The 17531-nt window shown below is 43.6% G+C and overlaps 1 protein-coding gene across 1 annotated transcript; it reads right to left on the bottom strand.

Annotated features, from left to right (window-relative positions):
- Positions 1-218: 218 nt before the first annotated feature.
- FIGLA (folliculogenesis specific bHLH transcription factor) lies at positions 219-16698 on the bottom strand. Its single transcript, XM_049856365.1, has 4 exons — positions 16465-16698; positions 12932-13084; positions 11111-11338; positions 219-305 (listed from the first exon to the last, which is right to left on the bottom strand). The coding sequence occupies exons 1-4, from the start codon at positions 16696-16698 to the stop codon at positions 219-221; spliced, it is 702 nt and encodes a 233-aa protein (XP_049712322.1).
- Between the last annotated feature and the right edge of the window lie 833 nt (positions 16699-17531).

The raw sequence follows: 17531 nt of genomic DNA, 5'->3' as shown, positions 1-17531 counted from the left end.
ATGACAGGTATTAGGTGTAGGTCCCAGAAAGGATGAGGATGGAAACCCCAAAGAGTGAAAGGAGGCTTGGCAGGGTAGGGGTGGGGGTGGGGTGTTAGGGCCGAAGTCCCTGAAACCTAGTTCTTCAAATCATGAAGTTAAGGATAAAATAGAGTTGAGTAAAGTCGTGACAAGTAAGTCCATTTAAAGAATTGTTAAATGTTGAGTTATCACAAAAATTAGGAGACTCCAAAACTTTCAAGACTGTGTTTATTTGTCTCTAGAAGGTAGCTCTGGGCCTTTTCACTTTTCACACTTGGGGAAGGCTGAAACAGAGAAGAAAATTCATTGTAAATAGCTAAAAAGTAAGAACAAATAGTTCACAAGAGAAATACAACTAATAAAAATATAAAACATTTAACTTCACCACTGATCAAAGATGTTTAAATTTAAAGAAACCATTTTCTTACTCACTAAAATCCCATTGTTTTAATATATGCCATTGTTGGCAAGGATGTGGATGAAATCGATAGTTACATAGCTTTTGGTATTATAAATTGGCACCATATATCAAGTCACAAGAATGCACCTACCTGTGACTCAGCAGTCCTGCTTCTGGGAATTTATCCTGAAAAAAAAAAAAAAATAGAACAAAAAACAGAAAGGGCTAAATGTGTCAAGCTATTTGCCATGCTTATGAGAACATCTTAAATTCCCAACAATTAGAAAATTGTCCTACTTGATGGACCATTAAAACTTGTTATAAAAACTATATTGTAAACTGTAAACATGCCAGTGATAGAATAAGAAAAAAATGGGACGTAGTGTTATGTATCCTATAATAATTTCTTAATTCAGTTGTATAGAAAAGACATTGGAAGCATTTTTTTATACTTCTATTAGTGGTTCTACTATGATGGTAAGATCATTTTGAGTCTTCTCAATTTTCTGAAATCTCAACTTGAAGAAAAAAATAAATCCATGACTGAAAACTAAAGTCACTCAAGTCAAGGTCAGGTAATTCAGATATTAGAACCTGTCAAGTCTATCACCAAGAATAATAAAACATTGCAATTAAATGCCTTAGTTTTCAATTTTTACCTGTTTTCTAGTCTACTCTCAGTTACATTTTAAAAATGGGTTTTGTAGGAACTGAAGACGGCTAAGCACTCAGCTCCTAACCAAAAGGTCGGTGGTTAGAACCCACAAGCCGCTCTGCAGGAGAAAGATGTGCGGGTCTGCTTCTGTAAAGATTACAGCTTTGGAAACCCTATGGGGGCAGTGCCGACTTGACAGCAATGGGTTTGGTTTTGGGGGGGGTTGGTGGGGGGTAAGGGACATTGGTGGTTCAGTGGTAGAATCCTCACCTTCCATGTGGGAGGCAGGGGTTTGATTCCTGGCCAATGCACCTCATACGCACCACCACCCCTCTGTCAGCAAAAGCTTGTGTGCTGTTATGATACTGCACCTCTTTCAGCAGAGCTTGCTGACTAAGACAGACTAGAAAGAAAGGTCTGGAGATCTAGTTTCAAAAATCAGCCAGTGAAAACCCTGGAGATCACAATGGTTCGATGTGCAACAGATCACGGGGATGGCGCAGGACCTTCGCTGTGCACGGGATTGAAGTGAGTCAGGGGCCGACTCAACAGCAGCTAACAACAACTAAGGGTTTAATACTATTACCCACATCTTCTACCCACAACATGTCATTGGATATTGGAGAACTTGCTTAAATTCTGTTCCTTAGTTTCCTCACATGTGAAATGGATATAATTGTTCATATATCACAGGGCTCCTTGGAAACTCTATGGGGCAGCCCTACTCTGTTCTATAGGGTCGCTATGAGTAAAAGTCGACTCAACAGCAAGGGTGGTTGTGAAAGTTAAATTGGCTAACGTATATAAAGTGCCTAGCACAAAAAAGTATCAATAATTACTATTTTTCCCTTAAACTTAGTCAGGAGTCTTTCCACTATACAATGTGATCAAGCATATTTGTTTTTTAGTTTATATTAAATGTATAGCTTTTGTATAAAACAAATTGAAATTTTTACATACCTGGAATGTTTTAAACTTGAGAAATTCATATACCACTATGTTTGTCTCGAAGGCTAAAAGATCATTTAATCCTACCCAGCCTGAAGTCTAGTTATATCGTAAATCATTGTTTTAGTTTTTGAGTGTTAGCTGGAAAGATTCAGGAACGTAATATTCAAGTATCAGAAAAGGAAAACTTGCTAAAGTTCATCAATGTTGCTCTTATTCTCACAGTTCCTCAAGAAATGCCTATTCTCCTCACCTAAGTCAAGGAGTTTAAGGTTCAAGAAGAGGGTGGCCTGAGGAATAGAAACCAGCTTGTGCTCAACTCCTATAATAAGGCAGGTGCACTCCCACTGTTGGTTGTGTACCTGATTAACTTAACATTATTATCCAATGTACTTTTTCTCTACTTATTGAGCCAAAGCTTGAATACAGGGAGAGAAGAGCAGGGAGAGACAGATACCAACCAGAAATCCTAGCTCACTCAGTTTTAGGCCTTAGACCCTAATCTAACAATAGTCTGGATAGTAAGGCTTTTATTAATATAGAACCAAAACAAAAAACCAAGTGCCGTCAAGTCGATTCGGACTCATAGCAAATCTATAGGACAAAGTAGAACTGTCACAGAGTTTCCAAGGAGCACCTGGTGGATTCGAAGTGCTGACTCTTTGGTTAGAAGCCGTAGCACTTAACCACTATGCCACCAGGGTTTCCTTTATTAATATAAAAAAAAAAATAAGATGACTTTATTGAAAGGGAGAAAATTGAACATTTGGCTTTCAGTGGACCAGAGTTTAGATTGTTGCTCATCAAGTAATCACAAAGCAGGGAATAGGCAAGATAAAATGTGGAGAAATCTTCCCACAGCTAAAAAAAAAGATAAAGGTTGAAATGGCAAGAAGGAGTTATTCCCAACGTGTAGATGTTGACTGGATTCCTGGGAAGATCATGACACCCTGGGCCTTGACCTACGGTGGGATGGGGATGGTCTCTTCCCTGCGGGCCTGGACCACACTGCACAAATCAGGAGGGCTCTGCCCCTCGGTTCCTCTACCCCAGTCTACCTCCATGAGGCAGGTGCCCTATCTTTCACACCTGGAGTGCCTAAAGGGCACATTCCAAGAATGAAAAGCCTTTCAAAAAGGAAGAGAGTGATCCAAAGAGGACAAGAAGAGTTCCTAAAATCATCCGGCTGTATCTATAAATTCTTTATTCTCCCACTAGAAGATCCGCCTTTAAACTTGGAGTCCATTTTGTCCCTTATCGGTTCTGGATAAACCAGGAATTAGAATGGGGGTAAAGTATGGGGAGGGGGGAACAGGCTGAGTTCCCCCAGGGGCTAGCTTATGCGGTTCTAGCATTTGGTGGCTTTCTGCTAACCCAAAAAGCCGTCTGTCTCAAGAGAGGTCAGAAGCACATCAGAGAAGTCCTGCCTCTACTTCTGAGAGATTCTTCCACTCAATTCTTGCCATTCTCCTCTGTGTCTACCCAGGACCAAAGGAGATGGGCATTTATAAAGCCTTTTATAAAATCACCTATAAATATTCCCTCTAGAACTCCACTAGAATGGATGAGGACCAACTTTAATTAATTTCACTATACAGCCCAGTAAATGTTAGAGAAATAGAGAAGAAAGGAATTATTGGCTTTCTCAAATTATGCTCAGCTTACTGATACGTCAGGTAGCACACACAGGGTATAGTTCTTGTCATAAACATATTGAACTCACACACACACACACACACACACACACACACACAGACTAAACCCACTTCTACGATCAATTAAACCTTTTGTCCTCCTAGAAAAACCGGGGTTCCAACCAAAGGAATCTCTCCCCTCTTATGTTCACAATGAAACAAATGTTTGACATCCCTCTAACGTGACCAGATTCAGCCTCAAGCGTTTTCGTGGGATGTCTGGTTGGATTTCTTCCTCAGGAGCTGTAGCCAGGAGAATCCTCCACTGGAGGTGGCATCACTCCAAAGTCAGATTGATCCTACCCTACATGCCCTGGATGTCTCACCTTCCCAAAGTTCCAGAGAACCTCCAGCACCGGTTCCTAAACCCTTAAAGTTTAGAAAACACGAACAAGTCCCAGAGCCAATGAATCACTGGGGCAGCCTTCCCTCTGAGCCCCAATGCCCTTAAGTCTAGGGCTGTAAAGAAAAAAAAAAAAATTACAAACAGGTAAAATATGCTAATATGATTGATGCATTAAAGGGTGGTAAGGACTTGACAAACCAGAGAGTACCCGCCCCATCAAAAGGAAAATTCAGTTTTTAAAAATACTTTGCTGGTCAAATTCAACCAGATATGGCACAGGCACAATCCTAGACCCACAACACTACTGTGGTAGAATTGTTGCTGTCCCACAGAGCTACCACCTGTGGGAAATGTGAGACAGACGACAAAGAAGCTTCTGGGCTTTTCCGCGGTGCTACTAAATTCATCCCAATTAGCCATTGTTGTTGTTAGTTGCCATCTGGTTGGTTCAGATTCATGGTGACCGTATGTTTAACAGAATGAAATGTTGCCCAGGTCCTGTGCCATCTTCATGGTGGTTGGTATGTTTGAGTCCATTTTTGGAGCTATTGTGTCAATCCCCCCCACTGAGAGTTTTCCTCGTTTTTTGCTGACCCTCTGCTTTACCAAACACGATGTCCTTTTCTAGCCATTGGTCTTTCCTGAAGATGTGTCCAAAGTAAACAAGTGAAAATCTCGCAATTATTTAAACTATCTCATTTCAGAGCTTTAAATGCTGTCAGGAGAAATTTCCCCAGTGAATTCAAACACAGATTACCACAAACTGGAGAAGGGGTAGTGAGATTTATACCCACGAGCCTGCTTCTCTCAGAAACTCTTTTCAAAGAACACTCTCTGACATGCCACAATTTAGAAGTGTATGATGGCAGCATATTCAGGTCCCTGTAACAGGTACTTATCCTCATCCACATGTCCCTTTCCAAAGTCCCTCTGACCCCAGTACCCTGGGCATCTCACTCCAAAGCTGTGGTCAGTCTTTTTCCAGGAACACAGCCTCTACAACATCACAGACAACTCTGAACAGAATTCATGATGTGAATGCCTGAGCCACAGCCATGAGTGACAAACAGAAGGAATAAACAATGGTGGGGTAGCAAGTGCCCTGCCACCCAGCAATAGCCATCCCCAATAGAGCAAAAACCTATACCTGAAACTCCACCAATTTGAAACAAGACTCTCCTGGACCTTGAAATTGGTCTCCATCCCTACCAAGGTCCGATGCTGTGGCTTCACGTGGCTCATGGCCCTCTCGGTCTGCACACAGACTTACCAATTCAGTTCCCAAGCGAATCTGCTCTGGCCGCAGAAGTTAGTCTCCATCCCTGCCATCAGCAGATTCTTATGTGCTTCATTTGGGATTTTGCCTTCCAGGAATGTTGTTGATCTTGCACAGCCTGTTCTGACTCATCCCTCCACCCCCAAAATGCCCACCCCTGCCAGCACCAGGATTCCAATTGCCCAGACCTTCTGACAGGAAGAAGGGAGGCCACTCTACAAACTGATGTTGGCCATAGCCTGCCTCCCAAGCTCTAAGCCCCTCCTCATACAGTATTTCACTCCAATGAGCCGTGTCAGCTGTCACTAGGTCCCCAGTTAGGGAATCTGGCCAGGGTCCTGGAACCCTGTATAGTCACCCCTTTGGGTAAGCTGGGCTGACCCTTATGAGGATCCTTTTCTCAAATAAAGGCCAGCCTGAGCAGAACCTCCTTGGACTCTTGGACCCCATCCTGGTTCCTGATTGTAAAACACAAGCTTTATAAAGTTGATAAAAGCAATAGTGAATAATAGCTCAAAAAAAAAAATTACATACACAAATACAGATCTCAGCATTAAACCTGTTAAAGAGAAAACTAGCCAGAAAGATAGTTACATGCTAGGCACTTCAAAGAAAAAACAATTTCCCCTTCTCCTTCCTGAACAAATCAGTTCTAACACTGTTAATCGGGTCACAGTAAGGCCAGGGGAGGCCCTGGTGGCCCAGAGAAATGTATCGGAGCCCAACCAGGGTGAGGACTGCATTAGCACATGGAGGTGGCCCAGCATAGGATGTCAGAGCCTGAGCGGGATAGGGTAGGGGTGTCCACCCAGGAGCGTGCCTAGTGCGAAGTGTTAGAAGCCAATTAAGGTAAGAAAGGTACCTTCACGGAAGCGTGATCTAGCATGGGGAATCAGAGCCCAAACCAGGAAAGAAGGGTATCTATGTGGACACGCAGTCCAGTGTGGGGTGGAGAAGCCCAAGCAGTCAGACAAGTGTCCATAAGCCAGACTCTGAGCAGGGTAAGGAGGGTGGCCTGGCGTGGAATGTCCATAGACAACAAAGGTGTTCTTGTGGAGGGGCAAGATATCATTGGCATTAGGGCCCAAGAGGGGTGAGAAGAACAGCCATGCAGGGAGGAGATGGCAGCAGAGATGGGAAATGGCTCTGTACAGGGGAAGTCCTTGGACAAAACGGCTGATTCCAGAACTAGGGCTGTGAAAGTACAAGATGAACCTGAAATGTCTTATGTCAGAAATAAAGTGGTCAAAGAATGATAGCGATGTGTCAAACAGAATGGTTGCCAGTCTGAAGGGGCTTTCACTGACCACTCCGAGGACAATTTGAGCAACAAAATAAATAATAATACATTATATGATGATATAATTATCTACTGAATTAAATAGAAAACCACAAATCCACACTAATATTAAACAATAAATGAATATAAAAACAATCGAAGTGTTCTGCAATAAGTAAATGGTTCAACAAACTATGGTACATTCATGCCATGGAATAGTATTCAGCAATAAAAAGGAACAAACTATTGATACAACAACTTGGATGACCTCAAGGGCATCAGGCTTGGTAAAAACAAGCCAATCTCAAAAGGTCACATATTTTGTGATTCCATTTATATAACATTCTTGAAGTGACAAAATTATAGAGATGGAGAAGGGATTGCCAGGGGTTAGGTAGGGTGGAGGGGTCAGGGAAGAGGGTGAGTGTAATCAGAAAGGGTAGCACCAGGGAGATCTTTGTGGTGATGGAATAGCTCTGTATCTTGACTGCGGTGGTGGTTATATGAATCTACATGTGTGATACAATGACATGGAACTATTCACACAATTGTGTGGTTTTGATATTTTAGTTATGGAAGATGCAATCATTGAGGGAAGCTGGGTGAAGGGTACATGGGACCTCTCTGTACCACCTTTGCAACTTTCTGTAAATCTATAATTATTTCAAAATAAAAAGTTAAATAAATAATAAAATGTATGATGAGTATGGGATATTTAGATAGTTTCAAAGTACCTCCTACCAAAATACATATTAATTACAAAAGAAAAAAAAGATTAAAGTAGAGAAACCTGGAAATCACCACTTTGATCAAAAGAATATTGTTAGTAATTGGGGCAAACCATAATTGTGATCACCTGATAGGATGAAATGAGTAGAAATAGCATCATGTCTATGATATCCTTGCCAAAGGTGCATAACTGAATCTAACTGGGAGGAAACAGATGAACTCAAATCAAGAAACATTCTACAAAATAACTGACCTGCAATTGCCAAAAAGTGTCAAGGTCATTAAAGCTAAGGAAAAGACTGAGAAACTGTTCCAGACTGAAGGAGACTAAAAAGACTTAACTAAATACAACTCATAATTCTCAACTGGACCCTTCTGCTATAAACGACATTATTGAGACAATGGGTGGAGCTTGAACAGGGCCTGAGGACTAGATGGCCATAAGGCAACAATGTTAATTTCCTGATTTTGATGGTTATATTGCAGTTATGTAGGAGAATGCCCTTGTTTATTGGAAATATACACAAAATTAAGGGTGAGGGGGTATCAGATTGACAACTCACTCTCGAATGGTTCAGGAAAAAAGTTCTTTGTTCTGTACTCGCAACTTTTTTATAGGTTTATTATTGTTTCAGAATAAATTTTTCATTTTAAAAAAGAATTATTTAAATGTAGGAGGCTAAGAAACCCTTGACAAAACTGAGGAAAATCCCTGCGCTCTTACCGTCAGGTCTTGGAAGACAAGCATGAGGTCAAGGATGCTTGACAGAGTTACAGACTCGTACAGAAATCTCAAATACTAGATCCAGTCTTTGTTCATTCCCAGAATTAGCATACTCTACCAATTAATCACTTAAACTTGGTTAGATAAAAGATTAAAAATTGAGTGTGTCTTGTTCCCTCTTTTTTAAAAGACAATTCCACTCAGAACTTTCATTTTTTACTTAAAACTGTTAGTCCTCATTTAAATTGCTTTACTACAGATGGCCTATTCTCAGGGTTGATTATCCCTGGAAACAAGGACCCCCAGGACATCCTGGCTGCTGTTGCAGAGAGCAGGCCTGCTGGGCTACTGCTTAGGTTCCTCACCCAACCCAGGCCCTACAGGACTGGCAAGAAGGTATAGCCTCGTTGCTCACCACAAGAAAGAAATGGTAATACCGACCTGATAAGGATTTTGTGGTGGTTGTTAGGTGCCGTCGAGTCAGTTACGACTCCCAGCAGCCCCACGAGCAACAGAACGAAGTACTGCCTAGTCCTGCGCCACCCTCACAAACGTTGCTATAGGATTGGTAAGGATTGGTGAGGACTAAATGCAATAAGATCCTTACCTTAATATCTAGTACATATGAAAACCAACATTTGTAGAAGCATTATTGTTATTAACTCACACAGCCAAGCTCAAGGTTCATCTTGGGTCATTTCTTCACTCTTTCTGTGTGCTCAGAGCTGATATAGAGTCATGTCAGCTAATGTACTAGCCTGTTGTCAAGTTGATTCTGGCTCATAGCAACACCAGGGGTCCAGCTTATGTACTAGCAAGAGGAATTCTGTCCCCTAAGAGCTGACTGGACCTCTGGTGGCGACATGGTTAAGTGCTATGGCTGCTAACCAAACGGTCAGCAGTTCGAATCCGCCAGGCGCTCCTTGGAAACTCTATGGGGCAATTCTACTCTGTCCTCTAGGGTCACTATGAGTCGGAATTGACTCGATGGCACTGGGTTTGGCTTTTAAGGGCTGACTGGACCCCTGGTGGCGAGTGGTTAGGAGCTCAGGCTGCTAACCAAAAGGTCAGTAGTTTGAATCTACCAGCTGTTTCTTGGAAACCCTATGTGGCAGCTCTACTCTGTCCTAGAGGTTTGCTACGAGTCAGAATCGACTCAGTGGCACACAACAAAAACAAGGGCTAACTGGCTAGGAAAGGTTTATGTCCCAAATGGCCAGAATGTGACAATCTAGACTGAGCATAGCAGGATCCTTAGAAAACAGTTATCAAAATCAGAAATGAGAGCCAAGGCTGGCCACCCAGCAGGAAGCCTAAAGATCTCAAGCTGGAGTGGAGCTTTGGTGGAAGCCAAGTGAGAAAATCCAAAGCAATTGCTATAAGCAGAGCTGAAGTATCTATGGCTTATTATTGATTGCTCGCTAATCAATATTGATTTCTCATGGTGAGTCAAGCAAATTTAATAATACCTGTTCCCCTACAGCTGCTAACCAAAAGGTCAGCAGTTCGAATCTACCAAGCACTCCTTGGGAACTGTATGGGGCAGTTCTACTCTGCCCTAAAGGGTTGCTATGAGTCAGAACCAACCTGATGGCAACAGGTTTTTTTTTGTTGTTGTTGTTGTTCCAATGGAACATTGACATGCCAGGTACTGTGTTAGACAATTTACTGACAAGACGTCATTTGAAACTCACAGACATCTTATGTGTGAGGTAGGTATAATTATCATTCCCATTTTATAGATGGGGAAATTGATGATCAGAGAGATTAAGTAGCTCACCCAAGGTCATACGGCTAGCAAGTTTGGTTTGAACCTCCGTAGTCTGCTCCCAGCCCAGAGCTTACACCCAAGCTACTGAGGCAGGCAGGCTCCGAGTACAACCCTTCTGAGAGACACCTGCTCTGGTTTACCCTCCTACACAGAGCCAAAACAGCTGCACGTTCTTCTAAAATCGTCCTTGACAAGATAACCACAGAATGGGCCATAGATGGTCTCAACCCACCTCTGAATACAGACTTTACATCCTAATGAAAGAAAATCAAATTCTTCCTCCATCTTGGGGATCGAACCCTTGTCTAAAGAAAATGCATAATCATCCCCAAGCTCTGAGCACCTGCATGAAGGTCAATCCTGAATATTCGTGATGAATTTGCATTTCCTTGTCTGCTCTCTGTAAAAGCCCACCTCCCCAAGATGCCTGTGAGCAGTCTTGAAGGCAATAGCCTCAGATTGTTCCTTTCCTTGTACAATGAAATAAAAGATGTCTTTCTGATCTCCCACCTCGGCCTCTTGTTTATTGGCTGTAACAAGTCACGCCAAGCAAAACCTGGGTTTTTCACCAGGCAACACTATTATTCTAAATCTCTTCCCACCATCCATCATTTATGGCTCCACAGGGTTCTCCTCCCCCTTACATAATCTGCTTGTTAAATTCACTTGGTTCCCCATTCCTACAAACCTTTCTTGTTTCAATAGCCATCATGTTGCAGGGTCTCATTTGTGTAACACTGAGCCATAGTGAGGGCAACAAAGTCCAACCTTCTAGCTTTAGAGAACCATGTTGCTCTTCCAGGTGCCTTGTCAGTTTAGCAAAATAATAAGAGCTGCTACAATAAACTCCTTTGTTATTATTGAGAAAATAAGTAACAACGCTGTCTGCCAACAGCCAGAACAACCACTGCCATCATGTATCTTTATGTATGGCCAGCTACTTTTTTTTTTTTTTTAATTATCACCACAGAAGTCCAGAAAATCTTAGAATGTATTAATTAGAGTCATTAAAATATAAACTCAAGTCTGTGGGGGGTGATTCTGAGGAAGTTTTCCCTCCACTTGAACATCGTGCCAACTAATTTGGAAACATAATAACAGAAATAATAGATTTCCAGACTAGCAAGCCACACCTTCCCCAGAGAGGTGCTGTCAAAAAAAATTATCTTGTTCTAATCATGTTTTAGCATGGAGATGCCATGCCTCGAGGTATACATTCTGAGTTTTTTTTGACATCATTGTGGATAGTTAAGAAAGAATACTTTACCGAACTCCTGATGGGGGAGATAACAACTCCAGTTGTAGACATCATACTCTGGTGACAAGTGTAGGTCCACTCACCACTGCCACCATCTGCCCAGGGCCCTTCCTCCTCTTTCTTCAAGCCTATGGCACAGTTGGTATGTTGGGTGATGTTTCTCGATAGCTCTCTAACCAAGGACACATGTGGCTCAGAAGTGTTGTTGCTGTAGTTCTGATCATCTGTATCTTGTTTCTAGAAACCGTATTTGCCAGACAGTATGACAGTCAGAGGATTAAGATTTAAAATATACTTCTAAGTTTTAACTGATGAAGTTTCATTTAAGTGATAAAGGCAAAGTTTAAGTTATTATGGAGTGAAGAGTATTGTTAAATAGACCTTAACCTTAAAATGTTCTGCAGGGGTCAGCATTAAAAGGACTATGGCATGGAACAGATCCTGCATTTTATAATGAATGCGGAACAGGAAAAAGTACTTCTGTTACACAATTAACAGGCAAGGAAAAACTAAGGCAGCCACCTGCACGTGCCCATGCCACAACGCAACTGTCTAATTTGGCCACTAGAACAATCCGTCCACCTTTGCAGGATGTACTCACCCAGCAGACTCCTGACTAGGACTATTGGACAAGTAGAACAAAAAAACAATTCATTAGCACCACCATATACCTGGCTCAGTCTGTCCTAGGTTCCCAGAATGATTCTGCTCCTTTTCTATCTTCCCTTCTCTTCGGTCCTTAAACGCGATCACATCACTACTTCTTTTGATCTAACGGCTTCCCTTTCTTCCATTCTTTCGATCCCTTTCTCATTTCTCAGACTTCCAAGTTGAATGGGCTTGAAGTTTGCCAATTCCCTCTATTTGACTCCAAATCTTAATAATGCTCCCTCTAACCCCTACAAGTTGACTTCTAGCTTTCAAGTGCTAGATCTAGTTGCCTCCCCCTGGCCTTCCTTGGTCTCTCTGTAGCTTCTCACGATACTTCCCACCCTTGGTTTCTCAGGACCCCCCTCTGTGGCGTTATGACCCCATCTTACTCCTTCCTTCCAGCTTCTCTCTGATGGCACCTTCTTCCTCTTGCCAACAGGTGTCCCAGAGGACTCACTTCTAAGGCCCCTACTCTTGTCTCTTTACATCTTATCTCCCCTGGTGATTGATCCATTTTCATGCCTTCGATGTTTACTTCTCCATAAAACGCCAGCATGCACCTTCCACTGCCGAATGGACTAACCCTCCCCCTGCAACAGTGGTGTTACTATGGTCCCTCAGTTTGCAAGGCAGGTTCATTTACATTGTTCACCTGAATGGTCACAAATTCCTGTGAGACTGGTATTATCAGGCCTCTGGCTGAGCTCTCCAGCAGAAGTGATTCCCCAGGGAGGGCTTATGGGTGGGCCCCTTAGAGAAAGAAACACCTCTTCCTTTCTGTGTCCTGTCTGATGTGTGCCCTATTAAAGGGCAACAACCACCACAGAGCATTTTAGAGAAGCCTCCCCTCATGCCTCACCTGTCAGAATCCTATTAAAGATTCAGCAGTTAGGGTCTAGGTGTCCCTGAACTTGTTTGCTCAGAAGCGTATAGATGGTTAGGAACTTGACTCCAAAGCTCATACAGACCTGGATTCAAACCCCAACACTGACACCTTAGCTGTGTGTGGTCTTTAACTCTATTTTGCTTTCATCCTCTATAAATAAAATGGGGATCATAAATAGCTCAGGGTCATTATAAACACTAACTGGAAAGTACATGTAAATTGTTTGTCAAGTGCCTGGTACATAGAAAGGCTCAATAAATTGTGACTATTGTTTGAAATTCTTAAACCTTTACCTCAGAGTCTTTGGTTTCTTCCAAAACATCACTGAGAACTTGTATGTACTCAGTTGCACCTTTAAGGATATCGACTTTGCTAGGTTTCCTGCTTTGTGGAAGAAAGGGCACAAGTGCCTTCAGTTTGGCAAAGCCATGATTGAGGTTTTTTATCTAGAAAACAAAAAGGCACAATGACACAAAGAAAAGCTAATTTATATGGATATCCCCTCAAACCACAGAAGGGGTTGTGAAGGCATGTTTCTTTTATCTAGGTGGCGAATCTAAACAGCATACACAAAGAGTTGTCCTTCCACTGGCAGAGCAGTTCATGGCAATGAAGAAGGGGTGGCATAAGCTTGGCACAGTCGGTGGTTGGGCTGGAAGGTTTACCCACATTGGCACTGACCTCCCCTCCTCCTCCTTTGAGAGATTACTTACTGCATTGTAATGTAGCAGCAATAGGGAAAAAAAGTAGTGGTTAATAGCTCTGCATCAACTACACCCAGGGTTAAAACCCTGCTCCACCATCTGCTGGAAACCCCGGTGACGTAGAGGTTAATTGCTACGGCTGCCAGCCAAAAGGTTGGCAGTTCAAACCTACCAGGTGCTCCTTGGAAACTCTATGGGGCAGTTCTACTCTGCCCTATAGGGTCACTATGAGTCAAAACCCACTTGACGGCAATGGGTTTGGTTTTTGGTTTCCACCATTTGTTAGCTTTACAAGAGTGTGTGGGATACTAAATATCGCTAAGCTTCAGTTTGTTCATCTGCAAAGTGGGAAATACCCATCTTGTAGCTTTGTGGTGATTAAGTGGTGCAATGGACACACAAAACACTTCACCCTGACACACAGAAGTCCTCAATAAGTGCTACTGATGATGATGATGAAAAAATGTACAAACACTTGTCTGCTCAAGCACTGTGCCATAAACCCTTCGATCTCTTTCCTAGCTGAGTTAATGATATGCAGTCAAGTATTAGAGTCCAAAGAGTCAACACGTTGGCGAGACTTGAAAGGTAGAGGGCGACTTCTCATGTTTTTTGTTTGTCAAACAGGCCAGAGGCCCTGGGCCGTCAGCACCCCATTCTCCAGGGTCTGACCCCCAAGTTCTGAAGGCCTTTAGCTCTGGTGACCCTCCCCATAGGGGTACAGGCTCTAGAAGAACTGATCCCCACTGCACCATAAAGCCAACAGACTCACTTATAATGAGAGCTCCCTCCAGCCCCAGAGCAAAGTGGAAAATGGACATAGTCAGCCAATTCACAGGAGGACACAATGACCAACACATGGATGAAAATGCTTAAAATTTTAACAATCAAAGAAACATAAATGAAAACAGGAATTAGACTCAATTTTTCATCTGCCAAGCTGGCAACATTTTTGTTTTGTTAATCACACCCTGCATTGGGAAGAGCATGAAAAAGGAAACAGTCCTATAGGCTGTAAAAACCAAAAAACCCATTGCCAACAAGTCGATTCTGATCACCTATAAGATGGATAAAAATTGGCACACCTTTCTAGAAAGTAATTGGGCAATTTGTATCAAAAATCAAAAGATTGTGTATGTTCCGTTGTTTGCTGTTGGTGGCAGTTGCCTGTGAGTGGATGCCAGCTCATGGTGACCCCATGTGTTGCAGAGTAGAACTGCTCCATAGGGCTTATTTGGGCTGTAATCTTTTTTTTTCTAATCTTTACAGGAGAAAATTGCCAGGCCTTTTCTTTCACAGTACCACTGAATGATCTTGAACCACCAGCCATTTGTGTCACCTAGGGACCTTGTATATTTCCTACATCCCAGTAATTCCCAGCATTTTATTCCAAAGCAATTGTCAAGATATGCACATAGGTTTATGTACCAGCAAAAAAGCTGCGAACAGTGTACGTGCCCAACAACAGGAGACTGGATAAATTATGTTTCATCTAGATGACAGACTTCAGTTAATTGTTGCTCTTTGAAACCCAAAACTCATTGCTGTCACATCAATTCCAACTTATAGCAACCTTATAAGACAGGGTAGAACTGCCCAACAGGGTTCCCAAGGCTGTAATCTTTATGGAAGCAGCTGCCACATCTTTCTGCCATGGAGCAGCTGGTGGGTTTTGAACCACCAACTTTTTGGTTAGCTGCCAAGCGCTTTAACCACTGCGCCATCAGGGCTCCTTGTTCTTTGAAAAAAATACTTAACATGAGAAAATGTTTTTGACAACGTGAAATAAAAAAAATGATAAAGATGTACCGGATGATCACAGGTTTGTAAAGTAATATACGCACGCATACACTAGGAAAAAAAAGACTGGGAAGTTATACATAAAAAATGTTTATGATAGTTATATCTCTCTTTAGTCATTCTATGTTTTCCAGGTGGATTAGTTTTATCATTATAAAGGAGAACAATAAAGGTCAATAGCTTTAAAATAGTAGACAAAACCAGGACCAATTCTCTGCAGAAGGCAATTCTTTCCTGGTGGGAAAACCCACTTAAAGCACAAACTATTGGATCAGAATCTCATTTTAGGGCCACCAAACAAATCACAGGATTATATTGATAAAGGCTCTACTGCCTAGTAAGAGCACGCTTCTCACTCTTGCAGTTTTCCTAATTTTCCCCTAAGTCTTCTACTCTCCCTCCGTTCTCCTCACACGTTAACCCTAACACAAGCTCCTAGTCGACTCACGTGCTACATTTCTAAAGGACCTGGGGTGTTTAGAACAGCCCTCAGAGGAACTGCTCCAAGTTCCAGGCCGAAGAGTGCGCTCCCCCACTCTTCCACTAGCTCACCCTTCGCTCTCTGGGATCCACCTCTGCAAACACCTGAAAGGAGAAAACAACCTAGTTTGGGACCGAGCTTAAAGATACTAAAAGCTACCAGCAGATGTCGTTCAAACAACAGCTCACAGGACCATTCCAGTCGGTGAGTAATGGCGTGTACCCCATCTGTTCGGGAAACAGTCTCTGTCTTTCACTGACAAGTGATTGAGTGGAATCCTGGAGGCATAACGGGGCGTGGTGGGTTCCTTATTTAAAAATAAAAAAAAAAAAGGAACTGCCGCTAGCCTTCCTTCTTCTCCCACCTATTTGCATTTATGATGAGATGTAGAGGACAGGGGAAATAAGGGTGGGGGTCCCCTTATGCCCCAAATACTCTACCAGCACATGGTGTTAGGAGATTTAATCCAACTCCTATGCCTGATAGATAAGCTTTTACAAAACACCTGCCAACGGAGGCATTTTTGAAGTTGTCAGGGGCCTCCTCTGCCAGCGTCTCAGACCCGGTTCCCGCACAAGTCCAGGTGCTTAAGCAGCCGAGGAAACCATCCCAGCAGCGCGCAAACGAGTGGTTGGACGACGGTGGAGGGTGACAAGGCCACTGACATTCCCCCAACAAGCTAAGGACAGCAGTGGGCTGTGGGCCCCGAGGGTGGGCGGTGAGTGGGTCCACCAGGTATTCACCAGGTGTTTGGTGGTGAGGGAGTCGGCACCCTCGGGGCGGGCTCGAGGGGCTGCCGGGCAGAGGTGGCCCTGGGGGCCCACGCCGGACAAGGCCTCACCCGCTCGCGCTCCTTGGCGTTGGCCGCGCGCCGCCGCTCCAGCACCAACTGGAGGCCCTCGGTGGACGAGTAGCCGCCCGAGGGCAGCCGCTTGAGCCGGCAGATGGCGGCCAGCTGGTGCAGCGGCCCGAACTGCTCCCGCAGCACGTCCTCCAGCACCTCAGCCTGCGGGGCGCACAGAAGGCTGGGCAGCGCCCGGCCCGACCCCAGAGGTGAGGGCGCAGAGTCGTCCATGGCGGTGCGCAGAGGCCAGGGCCGCCCGGCCTTTCACCCGGCACCTGCGCGGCGCACGAGGCCGGGGGCGCACGGGAGGGGCAGGTGGGAGGGGTGCGGACCGGGACCACCTGCCGCCTATTCCCGGCTGGGTTAGAACAAGCGCACAAGCCCGGGCCCACCGGATCCGACTCTTTGGAGCCTGAGTCCAGGAATCTCTTTTTTTACCAGCTCCATAGCTGATACTATCCGCACCGGATTACAGCACCTGACTGGACACTGGAGTCACCTGCGGTTCTCAAACTTGATTACACACTGGAATCACCTCTGGAGTTTTTTAAAAGACCACCTGCCTGGGTACCAAGCCCCTAAAATTCTGATTTAGCCTAGGTTGAGGCCTGAGCTCCTGGATATATGTATGTATACACGTGCAAGTAAGTATATGTACGCAAACACTGAACGGCGCCACATAAACCTTTAAAAATTCATTTTGAAATAAACAAAAATTGCAGAAAAAGTTGCAAGGACAATAACAAAGAGCTCCTGTGTCCCCTTCACGGAGATTCTCACTTGTTAACATTCTATCACATTTGCCCCATCACCTTTTTCCTATGAATATTCTCATGTTTCTTCTTCTGAGCTAGTTGAACTATTTCTGAACTGTTTAAGTTGTAAACATGATGTCCTAACATCTCTAAATACTCATTGTGTATTTCCCTCTAAACAAGGCCACTCTCCTACAGAACCACAACAGAGCCATTTAAACTAGGAAACCAGCATTGATACAGCCCTGCCATCTAGTCCACAGGCCCCATCCAGACCCCAGCAGCTGTCTCAACAATGTCTTTGTCTTT

The sequence above is a fragment of the Elephas maximus genome, chromosome 17, assembly GCF_024166365.1.
Source record: "Elephas maximus indicus isolate mEleMax1 chromosome 17, mEleMax1 primary haplotype, whole genome shotgun sequence".
In the NCBI taxonomy this organism is placed as follows: domain Eukaryota; kingdom Metazoa; phylum Chordata; class Mammalia; order Proboscidea; family Elephantidae; genus Elephas; species Elephas maximus.
This window is presented reverse-complemented; position numbering and strand designations above follow the sequence as displayed.